At 44.5% G+C, this 17,889-nt stretch overlaps 1 protein-coding gene across 1 annotated transcript in view; it reads left to right on the top strand.

The window, feature by feature from the left end:
* Positions 1–17,889, top strand: part of LOC139537405 (zinc finger SWIM domain-containing protein 6-like) — a 64,102-nt gene that overhangs the window by 26,641 nt on the left and 19,572 nt on the right. The window contains exons 2-7 of the mRNA XM_071338656.1: positions 5,294–5,650; positions 7,762–7,910; positions 8,065–8,215; positions 14,768–14,938; positions 15,481–15,672; positions 15,813–15,959. Coding sequence (XP_071194757.1) covers positions 5,294–5,650; positions 7,762–7,910; positions 8,065–8,215; positions 14,768–14,938; positions 15,481–15,672; positions 15,813–15,959 — 1,167 coding nt within the window. The remainder of the gene's footprint in view (positions 1–5,293; positions 5,651–7,761; positions 7,911–8,064; positions 8,216–14,767; positions 14,939–15,480; positions 15,673–15,812; positions 15,960–17,889) is intronic.

Here is a 17,889-nt window from a genome sequence, read left to right as displayed (position 1 = left end):
GGCACTGAGTTTGAAGGTAGGCCTTGAAATACATCCACAGGTACACCTCCAATTGACTCAAATTATGTCAATTAATCTATCAGAAGCTTCTAAAGCCATGACATAATTTTCTGGAATTTTCCAAGCTGTTGAAAGGCACAGTCAACTTAGTGTATGTAAACTTCTAACCCACTGGAATTATGATACAGTGAATTATAAGTGAAATAATCTGTCTGTAAACAATTGTTTGAAGAATTACTTGTGTCATGCACAAATTAGATGTCCTAACCGACTTGCCAAAACTATCGTTTGTTAAGAAGAAATTTGTGGAGTGGTTGAAAAACAAGTTTTTATGACTCCAACCTAAGTGTATTTAAACTTCTGACTTCAACTGGAATAGCACTGGAATTATCTAATTTACAAACATTATGCCACTTTGGAGAGGTTTAGGGACACTTGGAAACATCCCGAGACCACACCTGACACCGTTTACTAAAACCTCTGCCCATTTCTAAACTCAGCAAAAAAAAGAGATGTCAATTTTTCAGGACCCTGTCTTTCAAAGAGAATTCGTAAAAATCCAAATAACTTCACAGATCTTAATTGTAAAGGGTTTAAACACTGTTTCCCATGCTTGTTCAAACAACCATAAACAATTAATGAACATGCACCTGTGGAACGGTCGTTAGGACACTAACAGCTTACAGACGGTGGGCAATTAAGGTCACACTTATGAAAACTTAGGACACTAAAGAGGCCTTTCTACTGACTCTGGAAAAACACAAAAGAAAGATGCCCAGGGTCCCTGCTCATCTGTGTGAACGTGCCCTAGGCATGCTACAAGGAGGCATGAGGACTGCAGATGTGGCCAGGGCAATAAATTGCAATGTCCGTACTGTGAGACGCCTAAGACAGCGCTACAAGGAGACAGGACCGGACAGCTGATCGTCCTCGCAGTGGCAGACCACGTGTAACAACATCTGCACAGGATCGGTACATCCGAACATCACACCTGCGGGACAGGTACAGGATGGCAACAACAACTGCCCGAGTTACACCAGGAAGGCACAATCCCTCCATCAGTGCTCACTGTCCGCAATAGGCTGAGAGAGGCTGGACCGAGGGCTTGTAGGTCTGTTGTAAGGCAGGTCCTCACCAGACATCACGGGCAACAACGTCGCCTATGGGCACAAACCCACCGTCGCTGGACCAGACAGGACTGCAAAAAGAGCTCTTCACTTATGAGTCGCGGTTTTGTCTCACCAGGGGTGGTCGGATTCGTGTTTATCGTCGAAGGAATGAACGTTACACTGAGACCTGTACTCCGGAGCGGGATTGATTTGGAGGTGAAGGGTCCGTCATGGTCTGAGGCGGTGTGTCACAGCATCGTCGGACTGAGCTTGTTGTCATTGCAGGCAATCTCAACGCTGTGCGTTACAGGGAAGACATCCTCCTCTCTCATGTGGTACCCTTCCTGTAGGCTCATCCTGACATGAATCTCCATCCAGCATGACAATGACACCAGCCATATTGCTCGTTGTGTGCGTGATTTCTTACAAGACAGGAATGTCAGCGTTCTGCCATGGCCAGTGAATAGCCCGGATCTCAATCCCATTGAGCACATCTGGGACGTGTTGGATCGGAGGGTGAGGGCTAGGGCCATTCCCCCCCAGAAATATCCGGGAACTTGCAGGTGCCTTGGTGGAAGAGTGGGGTAACATTTCACAGCAAGAACTGGCAAATCTGGTGCTGTCCATGAGGAGGAGATGCACTGCAGTACTTAATGCAGCTGGTGGCCACACCAGATACTGTTACTTTTGATTTTGACCCCCCCCCCTTTGTTCAGGGACACATTAGTCTGTTTCTGTTAGTCACATGTCTGTGGGACTTGTTCAGTTTGTCTCAGTTGTTGAATCTTGTTATGTTCATACAAATATTTACATATGGCAAGTTTGATGAAAATTAACACAGTTGACAGTGAGAGAACGTTTCTTTTTTTGCTGAGTTTAGTTAGGTGTATCAATCCCATTTTTCTTTTCTGATGTTGTGGAAGCCATCTGTGTTTCCAGCTCTGGGCTTCAATAATTCCCTTTTAACTTGTCAGTCAAAGATTACTTTCAAAATAAATAAAAAACAAAGTTGTTTTGTGTGTGCTTGGTCTTGTGTTTTCTGAACTATGCAACTCCTATCTTCTGATAATTTCCTCACAATTTCCCAGATATCATCTTTCCAAATATACCAAGTTTTGGAATGTCAAAATCATGCAATTACACATGAATAGCATTTACTTTTGGGTATGTCTATTTAGGCAGCAATCTCAATTTTGCTATTACATCTAAGAGGTTAAAGGTTAAGTCTGGTAGCCGCTCAGCGCTAGGCACTATTATGGTCGGTAGTGGTAGTTAAGGGTTGTCTCGTTGTTTTGGTAAGTAAGGGTTAAGTCTGGTTGTCGTGCAGTGCTAAGCAGTATTATGCAAGCTACAGAGCAGAAGAGGGGAAGTACATTACAGAATGCTGAGCTCAGGGCTCTGGCACGTAGCCAAATATCTTCTCACACACTCAGCTGAGGGCTTTCCAAGCTTCCCACCAGCCCAGCGGTCTCCTCCCCTGTTTTGGAATTCTCTCTGCCTCTCCCTTCTCTTTCTCCCTCCTCTCTCTCTCTCTTTCCCTTCCTCTTCTCTGACGTCAGTAGTTCAGCTGTGGGCCATGCATGACCCGGGTTGGGCCATATAATACAGGGGAGTGCCCTCAGTGTTAGTGTGTGTGCGAACTAGTACATTAGCAAGCAACTGCCAACCGGGGGATGTACTTACGCAAGCGTGTGTGTGTAAAAGGTGATCCCCTGTGTCGTTGTGTCAGCTGACTGCTAGGAAGGAAATGGAGGAGTAAAGGGAGGGGGTTCTCCCTCTTTCTCTCTCCTCTCGTCTATACCTCTGTCTCTTAGCTCGCTGCTCTCTTTGTCACTCACCCTCTCTCTCCCCCGTCTTCTGTTAGTCACGTCTGAGTGTGAGTTTCCTGTATTCTGATTGAGCAAAAACCTGTCGCGAAACGTGTGTGTGTGCTGTCTGCCAAACCTCCCCTGTGACAGTTATTGAGTTCTTATAAAATCAATCTCAGACCAAAGGACTATTTGTCCACTGCTTAATAAGCACTGATTTTAGGATCAGCTTAGCCAGATCCAGGCCTTACATCAACCCTTAAGAGATTTAGGGCAAAGTTGACCTTTGACCCACACTCTAGGACATCTGAGCCTTTCAGGCTAAGCTATGGATGTTTGGTCTTATCATTTTGTATATACAGTGTATGTGGACACCGCTGCTTCAAATTAGTGGATTTGGCTATTTCATCCACATCGTTTCTGACAGGTGTATAAAATCGAGTACACAGCCATTAATCTCCATAGACAAACATTGGCAGCGAAATGGCCTTACTGAAGAGCTCAGTGACTTTCAACGTGGCACCGTCATAGGATGCCAACTTTCCAACAAGTCAGTTCGTCAAATTTCTGCCCTGCTAGAGCTTCCCCGATCCACTGTAAGTGCTGTTATTGTGAAGTGGAATTGTCTAGGTGCAACAACAGCTCAGCCGCGAAGTGGTAGGCCATACAAGCTCACAGAACAGGACAGCTGAAGCGTGTAGAGTGTAAAAAAACAACTCACTACCGAGTTCCAAACTGTCTCTGGAAGCAACATCAGCACAAGAACTGTTCGTTGGGAGCTTCATGAAATCGGTTTCCGTGGCCAAGCAGCTGCACACAAGCCTAAGATCACCAAATGCAATACCAAGTGTCGACTGGAGTGGTGTGAAGCTGGCCTTCATTGGACTCTGGAGCAGTGGAAACGCGTTCTCTGGAGTGATGAATCACGCTTCACCATCTGGCAATCTGAAGGACGAATCTGGGATTGGCGGATGCCAGGAGAACACTACCCGCACGAATGCATAGTGCCAACTGTAAAGTTTGGTGGAGGAGGAATAATGGTCTGGGGCTATTTTTCATGGTTCAGGCTAGGCCACTTAGGGCCAGTGAAGGGAAATCTCAACTCTATATCAAACAATGACATTCTAGACGATTCTGTGCTTCCAACTTTCTGGCCCAACTTTGGGGAAGGCCCTTTCCTGTTTCAACAAAGCAATGCCCCCGTGCACAAAGCAATGTCCATACTGGAATGGTTTGTCGCGATCGGTGTGGAAGAACTTGACTGGCCTGCACAGACCCCTGACCTCAACCCCATCGATCACCTTTGGGATTAATTGGAACTCTGACTGCGAGCCAGGCCTAATTTCCCAACATCAGTGCCCGACCTCACTAATGCTCTTGTGGCTGAACGGAAGCAAGTCCCTGCAGCAATGTTCCCACATCTAGTGGAAAGCCTTCCCAGAAGAGTGGAGGCTGTTATAGCAGCAAAGGGGGGACCAACTCCGTATTAATGCCCATAATAATGTTCGACGAGCAGGTGTCCATATGCTTTTGGTCATGTTGTGTAGATACACCATTTCAGCCCATCAATATCAGGCTCACAGAGGATTCTCAGTAGACAGTCAGGAAAAGTAGCAATGTGAGACATTGCATAGCATATCATAGTGGGGAGAACCTGATTCAGAGCCTCCAGTACTGGGTAGCAGAACCACTCCTCCTGGTGTCTGTGTGTGTACTTTGAGAAAGCCCAAAATAAAATGGATTCCTTTGTTTGGACTTCCCCTTTCTCCTTAGCCAAAAGACTGCTAAATAGTTAGTCGGGTAGCTATTTCAGGGACTGAGTGGCGCAGCAATCACTGCATCGCAGTGCCAGAGGTGTCACTACAGACCTGGGTTCGATCCCAGGCTGTATCACCAATGAGTGACCTCTTAGCCAGAGAATGTCATGTTTCATGTTTATAGAAAATAGGTGTGGGGGGGGGGGGGGGGGTTATGAGTGCGTGAGTGACGGCTGAACTCTATTGCATTAGGAGGGCATCACACTGAGGGACTCTGGAGATCAGCAGTTTGACCTTTTCCCCAGAGAGAGAAAGAAGAGAGCGATGTTCCCCTCTCTTCGCTTCAGGGACTGCTATTTCTCTTCCTTCCCCCCTTACCATTATAATCTGACTAGTAGCTAGCTGGTACAGTGGGTCTTCTGCACGTATAGGATGCTGAGCCGCACACCCACAGGTTAATGACAACAACATGAATGCCATTGGGGTGTTCAAATATTCCGAACATGACTTTGTTACGCACTTCTGTGTAAAACTATAAGGCTACATGAATACAATTTGATTGACTACTTGATTGAGTGACTGACTGATCATCTAATGGTTCTCCTCTTTTCTTTCTCAGGGTTCCACCTCAGCGGAACGGTAACAGAACCGGCCACGCCGTCGGAATCCGAGCTCGTCTGCAGCGTGAGTGTCAGCTTCGACCGCTGCAAGATCACCGCGGTCACGTGCAGCTGTGGCAACAAGGACATCTTCTACTGCGCGCACGTGGTAGCACTGGCCTTGTACCGCGTACGGAAGCCCGAGCAGGTCAAACTGCACCTGCCCATCTCAGAGACACTGTTCCAGATGAACAGAGACCAGCTGCAGAAATTTGTCCAGTACCTGATAACAGTACACCACACGGAGGTGCTGCCCACTGCTCAGAAACTAGCTGATGAGATTCTGTCAACAAACTCTGAGATCAACCAGGTCCATGGTGAGTGGGGTTGGGGTGTGTGTGTGTGTGTGTGTTTTTCTGGAATAGATTTCCCCCTGGCTGATATGATTGGCTGGCTCCAGTGAATCCTTACCGGATATGATTGCAAACTTGACATTCATTGAAATGAAGCTGCAGCAATGTGGTGCTTTCAGAACAGGGCAGGGAAGAGAAGAAGAAAGATGTAATTGTAACAGAAAAATTACCTAAGTTAACACATTCCTTTAGTAAAAAGACAGGTGCTGCTGATAATACAGCAATCGTCAAGGCAGAGATCATGTACACTATGTGGACACCTGCTCGTTAAACATCTCATTCCCAAATCATGGGCATTAATATGGAGTTGGTTCCCCCTTTGCTGCTATAATAGCTTGCACTCATCTGGGAAGGCTTTCTACTAGATGTTGGAACATTGCTGCAGGGACTTGCTTCCGTTCAGCCACAAGCATTAGTGAGGTCGGGCACTGATTAGGCCTGGCTCGCAGTCGGCGATCCAATTCATCCCAAAGGTGTTTGATGGGGTTGAGGTCAGGGCTCTGTGCAGGCCAGTCAAGTTCAGAAAAGGGCCTTCCCCAAACTGTTGCCACAAAGTTGGAAGCACAGAATTGTCTAGAATGCCAGACCAGTATTCCCCCTCCACCAAACTTTACAGTTGGCAATATGCATTGGGGCAGGTAGCGTTCTCCTGGCACCCGCCAAACCCAGATTCGTCCGTCGGACTGCCAGATGATGAAGCATGATTCATCACTCCAGAGAACGCGTTTCCACTGCTCCAGAATCCAATGGCGGCGAGCTTTACACCACTCCAGCTGACGCTTTGTATTGCACATGGTGATCGTAGGCTTGTGTGTGTGGCTGCTTGGCCATGGAAACTCATTCCATGAAGCTCCCTACAAACAGTTCTTGCGCTGGCATTGTTTCCAGAGGTAGTTTGGAATTTGGTAGTGGGTGTAGCAGCCAAGGACAGACAATTTTTACGCGCTACCCCCTTCAGCACTCGGTGATCCTGTTCTGTGAGCTTGCTTCTACACCACTAACATCACATACTTTTGTATTTATAGTCCTGTGTGGCTCAGTTGGTAGAGCATGGCGCTTGCAACGCCAGAGTTGTGGGTTCGATTCCCACGGGCGAATTCCCCAAAGTATGAAAATGTATGTACTCACTACTTTAAGTCACTTGTCTGCTAAATTACTCAAATGTTAATGTAAATACATAGTGTATGTGTAGCCCATGTATCTGATGCTGTCTGGACTCTTTTTGGCCAGACAGCATCAGATACATGACCTACACATAGTAAGACAGATGGGCACTGTTTCGCTAGCTTGGATGCTTTCTCTGGTGAGATGGTTTCAGCCACTTGATGGAAAGTTGGCAGCTGCACATTACACTGTTCGGATGCTGGAATTGTTTTGGATGAACGTGCAAATGTAACCTACTTTTTGAAGTGAATTGTTTGACAACCTGATGAAGACATGACTGGTTTTGTTCATGGCACATTAAAGGGGGGGGGGGGGGGGGCTCTGCCTGGCCTCTGCCTGGCCTCTGCCTGGGGCCTCTGCCTGGCCTCTGCCTGGCCTCTGCCTGGGGCCTCTGCCTGGGGCCTCTGCCTGGGGCCTCTGCCTGGGGCCTCTGCCTGGGGCCTCTGCCTGGCCTCAGACTGGCCTCTGCCTGGGGCCTCTGCCTGGCCTCTGCCTGGCCTCTGCCTGGGGCCTCTGCCTGGGGCCTCTGCCTGGGGCCTCTGCCTGGGGCCTCTGCCTGGGGCCTCTGCCTGGGGCCTCTGCCTGGCCTCAGACTGGCCTCTGCCTGGGGCCTCTGACTGGCCTCTGCCTGGGGCCTCTGCCTGGCCTCAGACTGGCCTCTGCCTGGGGCCTCTGCCTGGGGCCTCTGCCTGGGGCCTCCAAATCACCTCCCTGTCCGTATGAGCAGCACTAATGTGTGTGTGATGATACTTTACTAAAGCTGGTGTCATATGAGGGCTATTTTCATCTTGTTTGGTTTTTTGTTTGTGTCTGAGAGCCCAATGCTTTCGCTGAGACATGGAAACTCATTCAATCTAAATAATGAGCTGTGTGTGTGTGAGACTAACCTCTCTCTGTCTCCGTGTGTGTAGGAGCCCCAGACCCCACGGCAGGGGCCAGTGTAGATGATGAGAACTGTTGGCACCTGGATGAGGAGCAGGTCCAGGAGCAGGTGAAACTCTTCCTCTCACAGGGAGGATACCACGGCTCTGGGAAACAACTCAACCTGCTGTTCAACAAGGTAACATATACAAAACACACACACACACACACACACACACACACACACACACACACACACACACACACACACACACACACACACACAGCCCTTGTCTCTTTGCTGACCTCTCTCCTTCCCGCTCTCTCCCCCTCTCCCTCCCTCTCTCCTCTAGGTGAGAGAGATGTTGAAGATGCGTGACTCCAACGGTGCCAGGATGTTAACACTGATCACAGAACAGTTTATGGGCGACCCTCGTCTGGCACTGTGGAGACAACAGGGAACCACCATGACCGACAAATACAGACAGCTGTGGGATGAGCTAGGTAAGAGGCAATGCACACACACACAAGGACCGACATCACTTGGAAGAACTAGGTGCTGAAGAGAATACACATGCACACATATGAGTGTTGCTGTGAACCTGGTACTGTTTGATTGTGTGTGTTAGTCAGTGGTGTTAGACCTACAGTGCCTTCAAAATGTATTCATACACCTTGACTTACTCCACATTTAGTTATGTTACAGCCTGAGTTCAAAAGTGATTTAAATAAATAAAAATTGCACCCATCTACACACACTACCCCATAATGACAAAGTGAAAACATGTTCTTAGACATTAGTGCACATTTATTGAAAATTAAATGCAGAAATATCTCATTTACATACAGTAAGTATACACACCCCTGAGTCAATACTTTGTAGAAGCACCTTTGGCGGCGATTACAGAGGTGAGTCGTCTTGGGTATGTCTGTATCAGCTTTGCTGGGTTCTACTAAGCTAACATATGGATTGTTTTAAGATTGTCATACCAGGGATAATTTAGCTATTTGATTTAGAGTTTTAGGACCCCTTTAGGTATAAAAAAAGATATATACATACAATTATTTGATGAAACATTGAATTTGGCCTTACTGCTATTGTCCCATAGAAACTCATTGAATAACAGATTCATACATGTGCAAAAAATATCAAAAGGAAGTTTGTTTTAAAGTGTGTCCTATATCTGAGACATATAAGAAAGATCAGGATGTTTTAGTTTTTTAAAAACTCATATTTAACGAACAAAAAATGGCACTAAACTACTTCCATATACAGTACCAGTCAAACGCTTGGACACACATACTCAATCCAGGGTTTTTCTTTATCTGTACTATTTTCTACATTGTAGAATAATAGTGAAGACATCAAAACTATAAAATAACACATATGGAAACATGTAGAAACCAAAGAAAGTGTTAAACAAATCAAAATAGATTTTCGATTCTTCAAAGTAGCTAAGTGGCATTCTCTCAACCAGCTTTACCTGGATGCTTTTCCAACAGTATTGAAGGAGTTCCCACATATGCTGAGCACTTGTTGGCTGCTTTTCCTTCACTCTGCAGTCCAACTCGTCCCACACCATCTCAATTGGGTTGAGGTCGGGTGATTGTGGAGGCCAGGTCATCTGACACAGCACTCCATCACTCTCCTTGTTGGTCAAATAGGTCTTACACATCCTGGATGTGTTGGGTCATTGTCTTGTTGAAAAACAAATGATAGTCCCACTAATGCCAAACCAGATAGATGGCGTATTACTGCAGAATGCTGTGGTAGCCAGGCTGGTTAACCTCTCTTGGGTACGTGAGACGTTAGCGTCCCACCTCTTCAACAGCCAGTGAAACTGCTGTGCGCCAAATTCAAATACAGAAATATTCATTATAAAAATTCAGAAAACAAAACATATTTTACATAGGTTTAAAGATTAATTTCTTGTGAATCCAACCACGGTGTCAGATTTTTAAAATGCTTTACGGCGAAAGCATACCTTACGATTATTTGAGAACATAGCCCACTAGACAAATCATTACAAAGAGTAACCAGCCAAGTAGAACAGTTACACAAGTCAGAAATAGAGATAAAATTAATCACTTACCTTTGATGATCTTCATATGATTGCACTCAGCAGACATTAATTTACTCAATAAATGTTCCTTTTGTTCGATAAATCTCTTTATATCCAAAAACCTCAGTTTTGTTTGCGTTTTCTTCAGTAATCCACAGGCTCAAACGCAGTCAAAACAGGAAGACAAAAAAATCCTATTTGTATCCGTAAAGTTCATAGAAACATGTCAAACGATGTTTATATTCAATCCTCAGGTTGTTTTTAGCCTAAATAATCGATAATATTTCAACCGGACAATAACGTCGTCAATTTAAAAGGTAAACAAGAAACGCAATCTCTCGGTCTCGCAAATGAAAAAGCTCTGTGACACTTTTGGGTCCACTCATTCAGACTGCTCTTACTTCTTCATTTTTCAGAATACAAGCCTGAAACAATTTCTAAAGACTGTTGACATCTAGTGGAAGGCATTGAAACTGCCATTTGAGTCCTAAGTCAATGGATATTGTAATGGCATTGAATAGAAAACTACAAAACAAACAAAAACTACATCCTGAATGGATTCTTCTCAGGTTTTTGCCTGCCAAATCAGTTCTGTTATACTCACAGACCCTATTTTAACAGTTTTGGAAACTGTAGAGTGTTTTCTATCCAAATCTACCAGTATGCATATTAAATCTTCTGGGCCCGAGAAGCAGGCAGTTTAATTTGGGCATGCATTTCATCCAAAATTCCGAATGCTGCCCCCTACCCTAGAGAAGTTAAGTGTGACTTTAATTCTAAATAAGTCACAAACTGTCACGAGCAAAGCACCCCTACACCATCACACCTCATCCTCCATGCCTCACGGTGGGAATCACACATGCAGAGATCATCCGTTCACCTACTCTGCATCTCACAAAGACACAGCGGTTGGAACCAAAAATCTCACATTTGGACTCATCAGACCAAAAGACAGATTTCCACCGGTCAACTGTCCATTGCTTGTGTTTCTTGGCCCTAGCAAGTCTCTTCTTCTCATTGGTGTTCTTTATTAGTGGTTTCTTTTGCAGCAATTCGACCACGAAGACCTGATTCACGCGGTCTCCTCTGAACAGTTGATGTTGAGTTGTGTCTGATACTTGAACTCCGTGAAGTATTTATTTGGGCTGCAATCTGAGGTGCAGTTAACTCTAATGAACTTATCCTCTGCAACTCTGGGTCTTCCTTTCCTGTGGCGGTCCTCAGGAGAGCCTGTTTCATCGTAGTGCTTGGTGGTTTTTGCGACTGCACTTGAAGAAACTTTCAAAGTTCTTGACATTTTCCAGATTGACTGACCTTCATGTCTTTAAGTAGTGATGGACTGTCGTTTCTCTTTGCTTAGTTTGAGCTGTTCTTGCCATAATATGGACTTGGTCTTTTACCAAATAGGGCTATCTTCTGTATACCACCCCTACCTTTTCACAACACAACTGATTGGCTCAAGCTCATTAAGTTGGAAAGAACTTCCAAAAATGTACTTTTAACAAGATACACCTGTTAATTGAAATGTATTCCAGGTGACTATCTCATAAAGCTGTTTGAGAGAATGCCAAGAGTGTTTAAAGCTGTCATCAAGACAAAGGGTGGCTACTTGAAGAATCTCAAATATAAAATATATTTTGATTTAACACTTTTTTGGTTACTACATGATACACATATTCCATATGTGTTATTTCATAGTTTTGATGTCTTCACTATTATTCTACAATATAGAAAATTGTAAAGATATCAACAACAAAAAACTTGATTGAGTACAGTGGGGCAAAAAAGTATTTATTCAGCCACCAATTGTGCTAGTTCTCCCACTTAAAAAGATGAGAGAGGCCTGTAATTTTCATCATAGGTACACTTCAACTATGACAGACAAAATGAGAAAAAAAAACAGAAAATCACATTGTAGGATTTTTTATGAATTTATTTGCAAATTATGGTGGAAAATAAGTATTTGGTCAATAACAAAAGTTTATCTCAATACTTTGTTCATATAACCTTTGTTGGCAATGACAGAGGTCAAATGTTTTCTGTAAGTCTTCACAAGGTTTTCACACACTGTTGCTGGTATTTTGGCCCATTCCTCCATGCAGATCTCCTCTAGAGCAGTGATGTTTTGGGGCTGTTGCTGGGCAACGCGGACTTTCAACTCCCTCCAAAGATTTTCTATGGGGTTGAGATCTGGAGACTGGCTAGGCCACTCCAGGACCTTGAAATGCTTCTTACGAAGCCATTTTTTTTCTCATTTTGTCTGTCATAGTTGAAGTGTACTACCTATGATGAAAATTACAGGCCTCTCTCATCTTTTTAAGTGGGAGAACTTGCACAATTGGTGGCTGACTAAATACTTTTTTGCCCCACTGTATGTGTGTCCAAACCTTTGACTGGTACTGTATATTTTTCAAATTGGTACTGGGCCACCTTCAGACGAGTCTTGTGAGGCTTGTGGGTGTCCTAGAGCAAAACAATATTAGTGTGTCGCCCAAACTGTTCGGACACTACAGACGCAGATCGGCGGTACCGACTTCAGACGCATCCCGTGACGCCATTGGCAGACTTGGGGGATTGAGACGCAGCACATGCAAAAGAAATGACATCTCTAGTTTAAACAGATGGATTTTAATGGGGATGTTGTTATTATACTATTTAGATTTCCACAGAGGCGTGGACATCAACTCTGGGGGGTGAAGTTGGATGGGGAGTGGTGGTGAACAGCACGCATAGTCTTTCCACAGATTTTTCAATGGGATTCAAGTCTGGGCTTTGGCTGGGCCACTCAATGACTTTCACATTCTAGTTCTGAAGCCATTCCAGTGTTGCTTTGGCTGTATGTTTGGGGTCATTGTCCTGTTGGAACGTAAATCTTTGCACCAGTCTAAGGTTGTTTGCAGGTTCTCATCAAGGATTTGCCTGTATTTGGCTCCGTTCATTGTTCCCTCTATCCTTACCAGTCTCCCAGTCCCTGCCGCTGAAAAGCATCCCCATAGCATGATGGTGTGATGAGCTGTGCCTGGTTTTCTCCAGACATAGCACTTTGCATTCAGGCCAAAGAGTTACATTTTCATCTCATCAGACCACAGAATCTTTTGCCTGAGTCTTTCATGTGCCTTTTTTATAAACTACAGGTATGCTGTCATGTGCCTTTTTTATAAACTACAGGTGTGCTGTCATGTGCCTTTTTTATAAACTCCGTCTGGCCGCTCTTCCATAAAGGCCAGATTGGTGTGCTGCAGAGACGGTTGTTCTCCCATCTCAGCCAAGGAACTTTTTAGTTCTGTCAGTGCTCATTGGGTGCAAAAAAATCTCAACATTTTCCCACTTTGTCATTTCGGGTTATTGTGTGTAGATGGTGAGAAAAAAATCGCCCGAAGGCACTATCTCTCTGCACATTGTGATATGACGACTGATTGCATGATGGGTAGTGTTTGGCATGTATCAGGAGTGTATTGTATTGTCAGTCTGTTATGTATTTGTAGGGTGTGAGCTAGGTGTTTTATGAAATATGCTTTTCACAACCTAAAATGGGTTCTGATATTGTGAGCTGGGTATTTCACTCTCTCTTTCTGTCTCCCTCTATTTTTCTTTCTTTCTCTCTTTCCCTCTTTTGACAGAACAGATGAAATGTGGGCTGAATGCTCAAATTAGACCCATCCAAGGAAATAAAGGGGGATGGGAGCGAGGGGGTGAAGTGTGATGGCGTGTGTTTGTGTGCTTGTGCGTGTGTGTGTGGATTTCTGTGTGAGTGTGTGTCAGGAGATAAATCCATCTTGCTGAGCCCAATATTGTTTTAATGCATGTGCGTGTTGGATCATTCGGAGTCTGAGATGCTGGTTCTCATCTGGCTTAGGTTGGAGAAATAGAAGCCATGATTTCTCACTGCGGACGTGTGTGTGGGTGCCAGCCAGTTCAGGAGACCACTGGATGTACAGTGTTGAATGTGTTTCTGTAGTCCCTCTCTCCTCCTTTCCTCTTGTCATAATGAACCACAGCTGAAGTAGCTGTGTGTGAACACTGAACTGTACACTGTCCATATTCACGATAAGCAGGGCGGCTTTAGGAATTATTCCTTGTTAGTGTCTAATCGGGGGAGAGTCTAGATAGACCCTAGTCTAGTAACCAGATCCAGTAGAACTCAGCCCTAGCCTCGCAACAACATCCAATAGTAACCTGCCCTAGCATCATCCCATAACCACAACCCTGTTGTCATGGTAGTTGATTGTTGGAAGTGTATTATTTATCCCCCCTTTCTTTGTCTGTTTTGGTTTCTTTCTCTCTTTCTGTTCTAAGGGTAGTTCATCTCTTATTTCTGGATAATTTGAATGCATCATCATGTTTTTAATGTTTTGGAGATTCCTCCTGCTTGATGGATGCACATTCTCCTCTTCCCTTTGCAGAAAGGGAGAGAAGGAAAGAAGACAATCTTGCCTCCTTTTCATTCTTTCTCTTAATTTTCTTCACTCCCTACTTTTCCTTCCCATCTCATCCACTCTCTGTTTTCTCCCCTCTCCTCTCTTCTTTCTGTTTTCCTTGATGCCGTGCAAAGACAGAGGATAAAGTGACTCCTCCCCCCTTCCTTCCCTCCTTCCTATCTCATCCCCCTCTCCTCCTGTTCTTTAGCTTCACCTCTCTCTCCTCGTGTCTCATTTTGTCATATTTTTCTGTTCATTTTTCATAATTGTCAGTTTTTCCCAGTTTTTTTCCTGCATACTTATTTTTGATGCCTTCGGTTTACTTTCTAAATCTCTCTTCTTTCCTCTGCCTCTATCCTTCCCTCACTCCCTTCATCCATAACCCATCTCCCTTTCAGTTCATGCTTCAGGTAATCAAAGTGTGTGTGTGGCAGGCATGTAGGCATGTGTTTATTGAAAAGATAAACACAAGGTCCAAAACCTTTTAATGGCATCTATTTTTCCCTTTTTCACAGAATCAAATGACATGGTTCAAGGATGAATAATAATGACAGAAACATCCTTTGTGTGTGTAGGTACCCTGTGGATGTGTATTGTGCTGAACCCCCACTGTAAGTCGGAGCAGAAGTGTGTGTGGCTGAGACAGCTTAGACGGTGGAACAGCGTCGATGTGTGTCCATGGGAGGATGGAAACCATGGCAACGAACTACCCAACCTCACACACGCACTACCGCACGGCAACCCAGGTGAGAAAACGCACACGTAGACAGACAAACATGCACACATCTCACACACACCTGACCAACACACTGCCTCAGGGCGTCCCTGCCACCCAGGTGGGACAACCACACTGAGCGTGTGTGAGAAAAGCCTCCTTCTTTTCATCATGTTCTCTCTGTCGATCCCTCGCTCGGTCTCATGCCTCTTTTAATCAACTCTCTCCCTCTCCATGTCTCTGCCCTACGTTCTGTTCTTATTAGTTTCTCTGTCTGATGGAATAAACCCAATAACCCAAGCGGGATCTTATAGCTACGCCTGCCCCTGTCCCTATCTGAGCTAAATTAGAGAAAATACAATCCCTTTAAAAATGTATATGAGGCTTCTGAGTAGGGCCAGTGCAGTGAATGAGCTTTTCACCCAGGAAGCTTTAGCTTTAGGTGGCTGATCAAAGCAACGTTTTCTAATGAAAATTAGAATTGTCCACATTGTCCTCTTCTTTCGCTCCCCTTTTCTACCCACCCTCACCCCTCTCCCTAATCGCCCTCTCTCCCCCCTCTCTCTCTCCCAGACTTGTTGTCTCGTCCTCATAGGACAGTGTTTACGAGGGCCATTGAGGCCTGCGACCTGCACTGGCAGGACACACATCTGCAGCGCGTCATCACACATGACCTCTGCACACACACACACACACACTGTCCCCACGACAACCACGGCAGTGGAGGGGCACTGTTTGACGCCCGCGGCTGGCCCCTCTGGCACGGTGAGTGTGTATTTGTGTTGACAATGACGAAAGGAGGGGAGGGATTTAGAAGACAATTTGGGGGATTTTTAATTTTATTTAGTTGACGTAGCTTTGGTTTTGGTAGTCTGTTGAAATCCCCCCTCCCATCCCTCTTGCAGAGCACGTCCCAACAGCGTGTGCGAGGGTTGATGCGCTGCGGTCACATGGTTATCCCAGAGAAGCCTTGCGATTGGCCATTGCTATTGTTAACACACTCAAGCGGCAGCAACAGAAACAACTACAGCTCCTCCGTAACCACAAAAAAGGTCAGTTAGTTCTTCATCGTTTCATTTATACTGTTTCACTAAAGGACGGCCTCATTCTCACTCCTGTCTTTGTCTGTACCTGTATGTTAACAATATAATACAAGTGTACTAACTGTAGGGACAGTATATAAACTGTAATATCAATGTACTAACAGTGTATTAGCTGTGTATAAACCATGTAATAACAGTGTACCGCACCTGCTGTCTCTAACTCTGAATGATTGGCTATAAAAAACCAACTGACATTTTAATCCTGAGGTACTGACCTGTTGCACCCTCTACAACCACTGTGATTATTATTATTTGACCCTGCAGGTCATCTATGAACGTTTGAACATCTTGGCCATGTTCTGTTATAATCTCCACCCAGCACAGCCAGAAGAGGACTGGCCACCCCTCATAGCCTGGTTCCTCTCTAGGCTTCTTCCTAGGTTCTTGCCTTTTTAGGGAGTTTTTCCCTGCCACTGTGCTTCTACACCTGCATTGATTGCTGTTTAGGGTTTTGGGCTGGGTTTCTGTACAGCGCTTTGTGACATCGGCCGACATATAAAAAGGGCTTTATAAATACATTTGATTGTATTAACTGTGGTAATAGAGTTAGTAGTGTATTAACTGTAACTAGAGTAATAACAGTGTATTAGCTGTGTAAATAGGGTAATGATAGTGTGTTAACTGTGTAACTAGGGTAATAAGTGTATTAACTGTGTAACTAGGGTAATGACAGTGTGTTGACTGCGTAACTAGGGTAATGACTGTGTATTGACTGCGTACCTAGGGTAATGACCGTGTATTGACTGCGTAACTAGGGTAATGACCGTGTATTGACTGCGTAACTAGGGTAATGACCGTGTATTGACTGCGTAACTAGGGTAATGACCGTGTATTGACTGCGTAACTAGGGTAATGACCGTGTATTGACTGCGTAACTAGGGTAATGACCGTGTATTGACTGCGTAACTAGGGTAATGACCGTGTATTGACTGCGTAACTAGGGTAATGACCGCGTATTGACTGCGTAACTAGGGTAATGACCGCGTATTGACTGCGTAACTAGGGTAATGACCGCGTATTGACTGCGTAACTAGGGTAATGACCGTGTATTGACTGCGTAACTAGGGTAATGACCGTGTATTGACTGCTTAACTAGGGTAATGACCGTGTATTGACTGCGTAACTAGGGTAATGACCGTGTATTGACTGCGTAACTAGGGCAATATGTGTATCTGTGTAACTAGAGTATAATCTGTGTAACTAGAGTAATGCGTGTATTTATTGCGTAACTAGAGTATAATCTGTGTAACTAGAGTAATGCGTGTATTGACTGCGTAACTAGGGCAATATGTGTATCTGTGTAACTAGAGTATAATCTGTGTAACTAGAGTAATGCGTGTATTTATTGCGTAACTAGAGTATAATCTGTGTAACTAGAGTAATGCGTGTATTGACTGCGTAACTAGGGCAATATGTGTATCTGTGTAACTAGAGTATAATCTGTGTAACTAGAGTAATGCGTGTATTTATTGCGTAACTAGAGTAATGCGTGTATTGACTGCGTAACTAGGGCAATGCGTGTATTGACTGCGTAACTAGGGCAATATGTGTATTGACTGCGTAACTAGGGCAATATGTGTAACTAGAGTATAAACTGTAACTAGAGTAATGCGTGTATTTATTGCGTAACTAGAGTATAAACTGTGTAACTAGAGTATAAACTGTGTAACTAGAGTATAAACTGTGTAACTAGAGTAATATGTGTATTAACTGTGTAACTATAGTATTAACTGTGTAACTAGAGTAATACGTGTATTAGCTGTGTAACTAGTGTTAACCGTGTAGCTAGAGTGTTAACCGTGTAGCTAGAGTGTTAACCGTGTAGCTAGAGTGTTAACCGTGTAGCTAGAGTGTTAACCGTGTAGCTAGAGTGTTAACC

The sequence above is a fragment of the Salvelinus alpinus genome, chromosome 1 (genome assembly GCF_045679555.1).
Source record: "Salvelinus alpinus chromosome 1, SLU_Salpinus.1, whole genome shotgun sequence".
Lineage (NCBI taxonomy): Eukaryota > Metazoa > Chordata > Actinopteri > Salmoniformes > Salmonidae > Salvelinus > Salvelinus alpinus.
The sequence above is the reverse complement of the archived record's forward strand: the minus strand, read 5'-3'. Positions and strand labels throughout refer to the sequence as shown.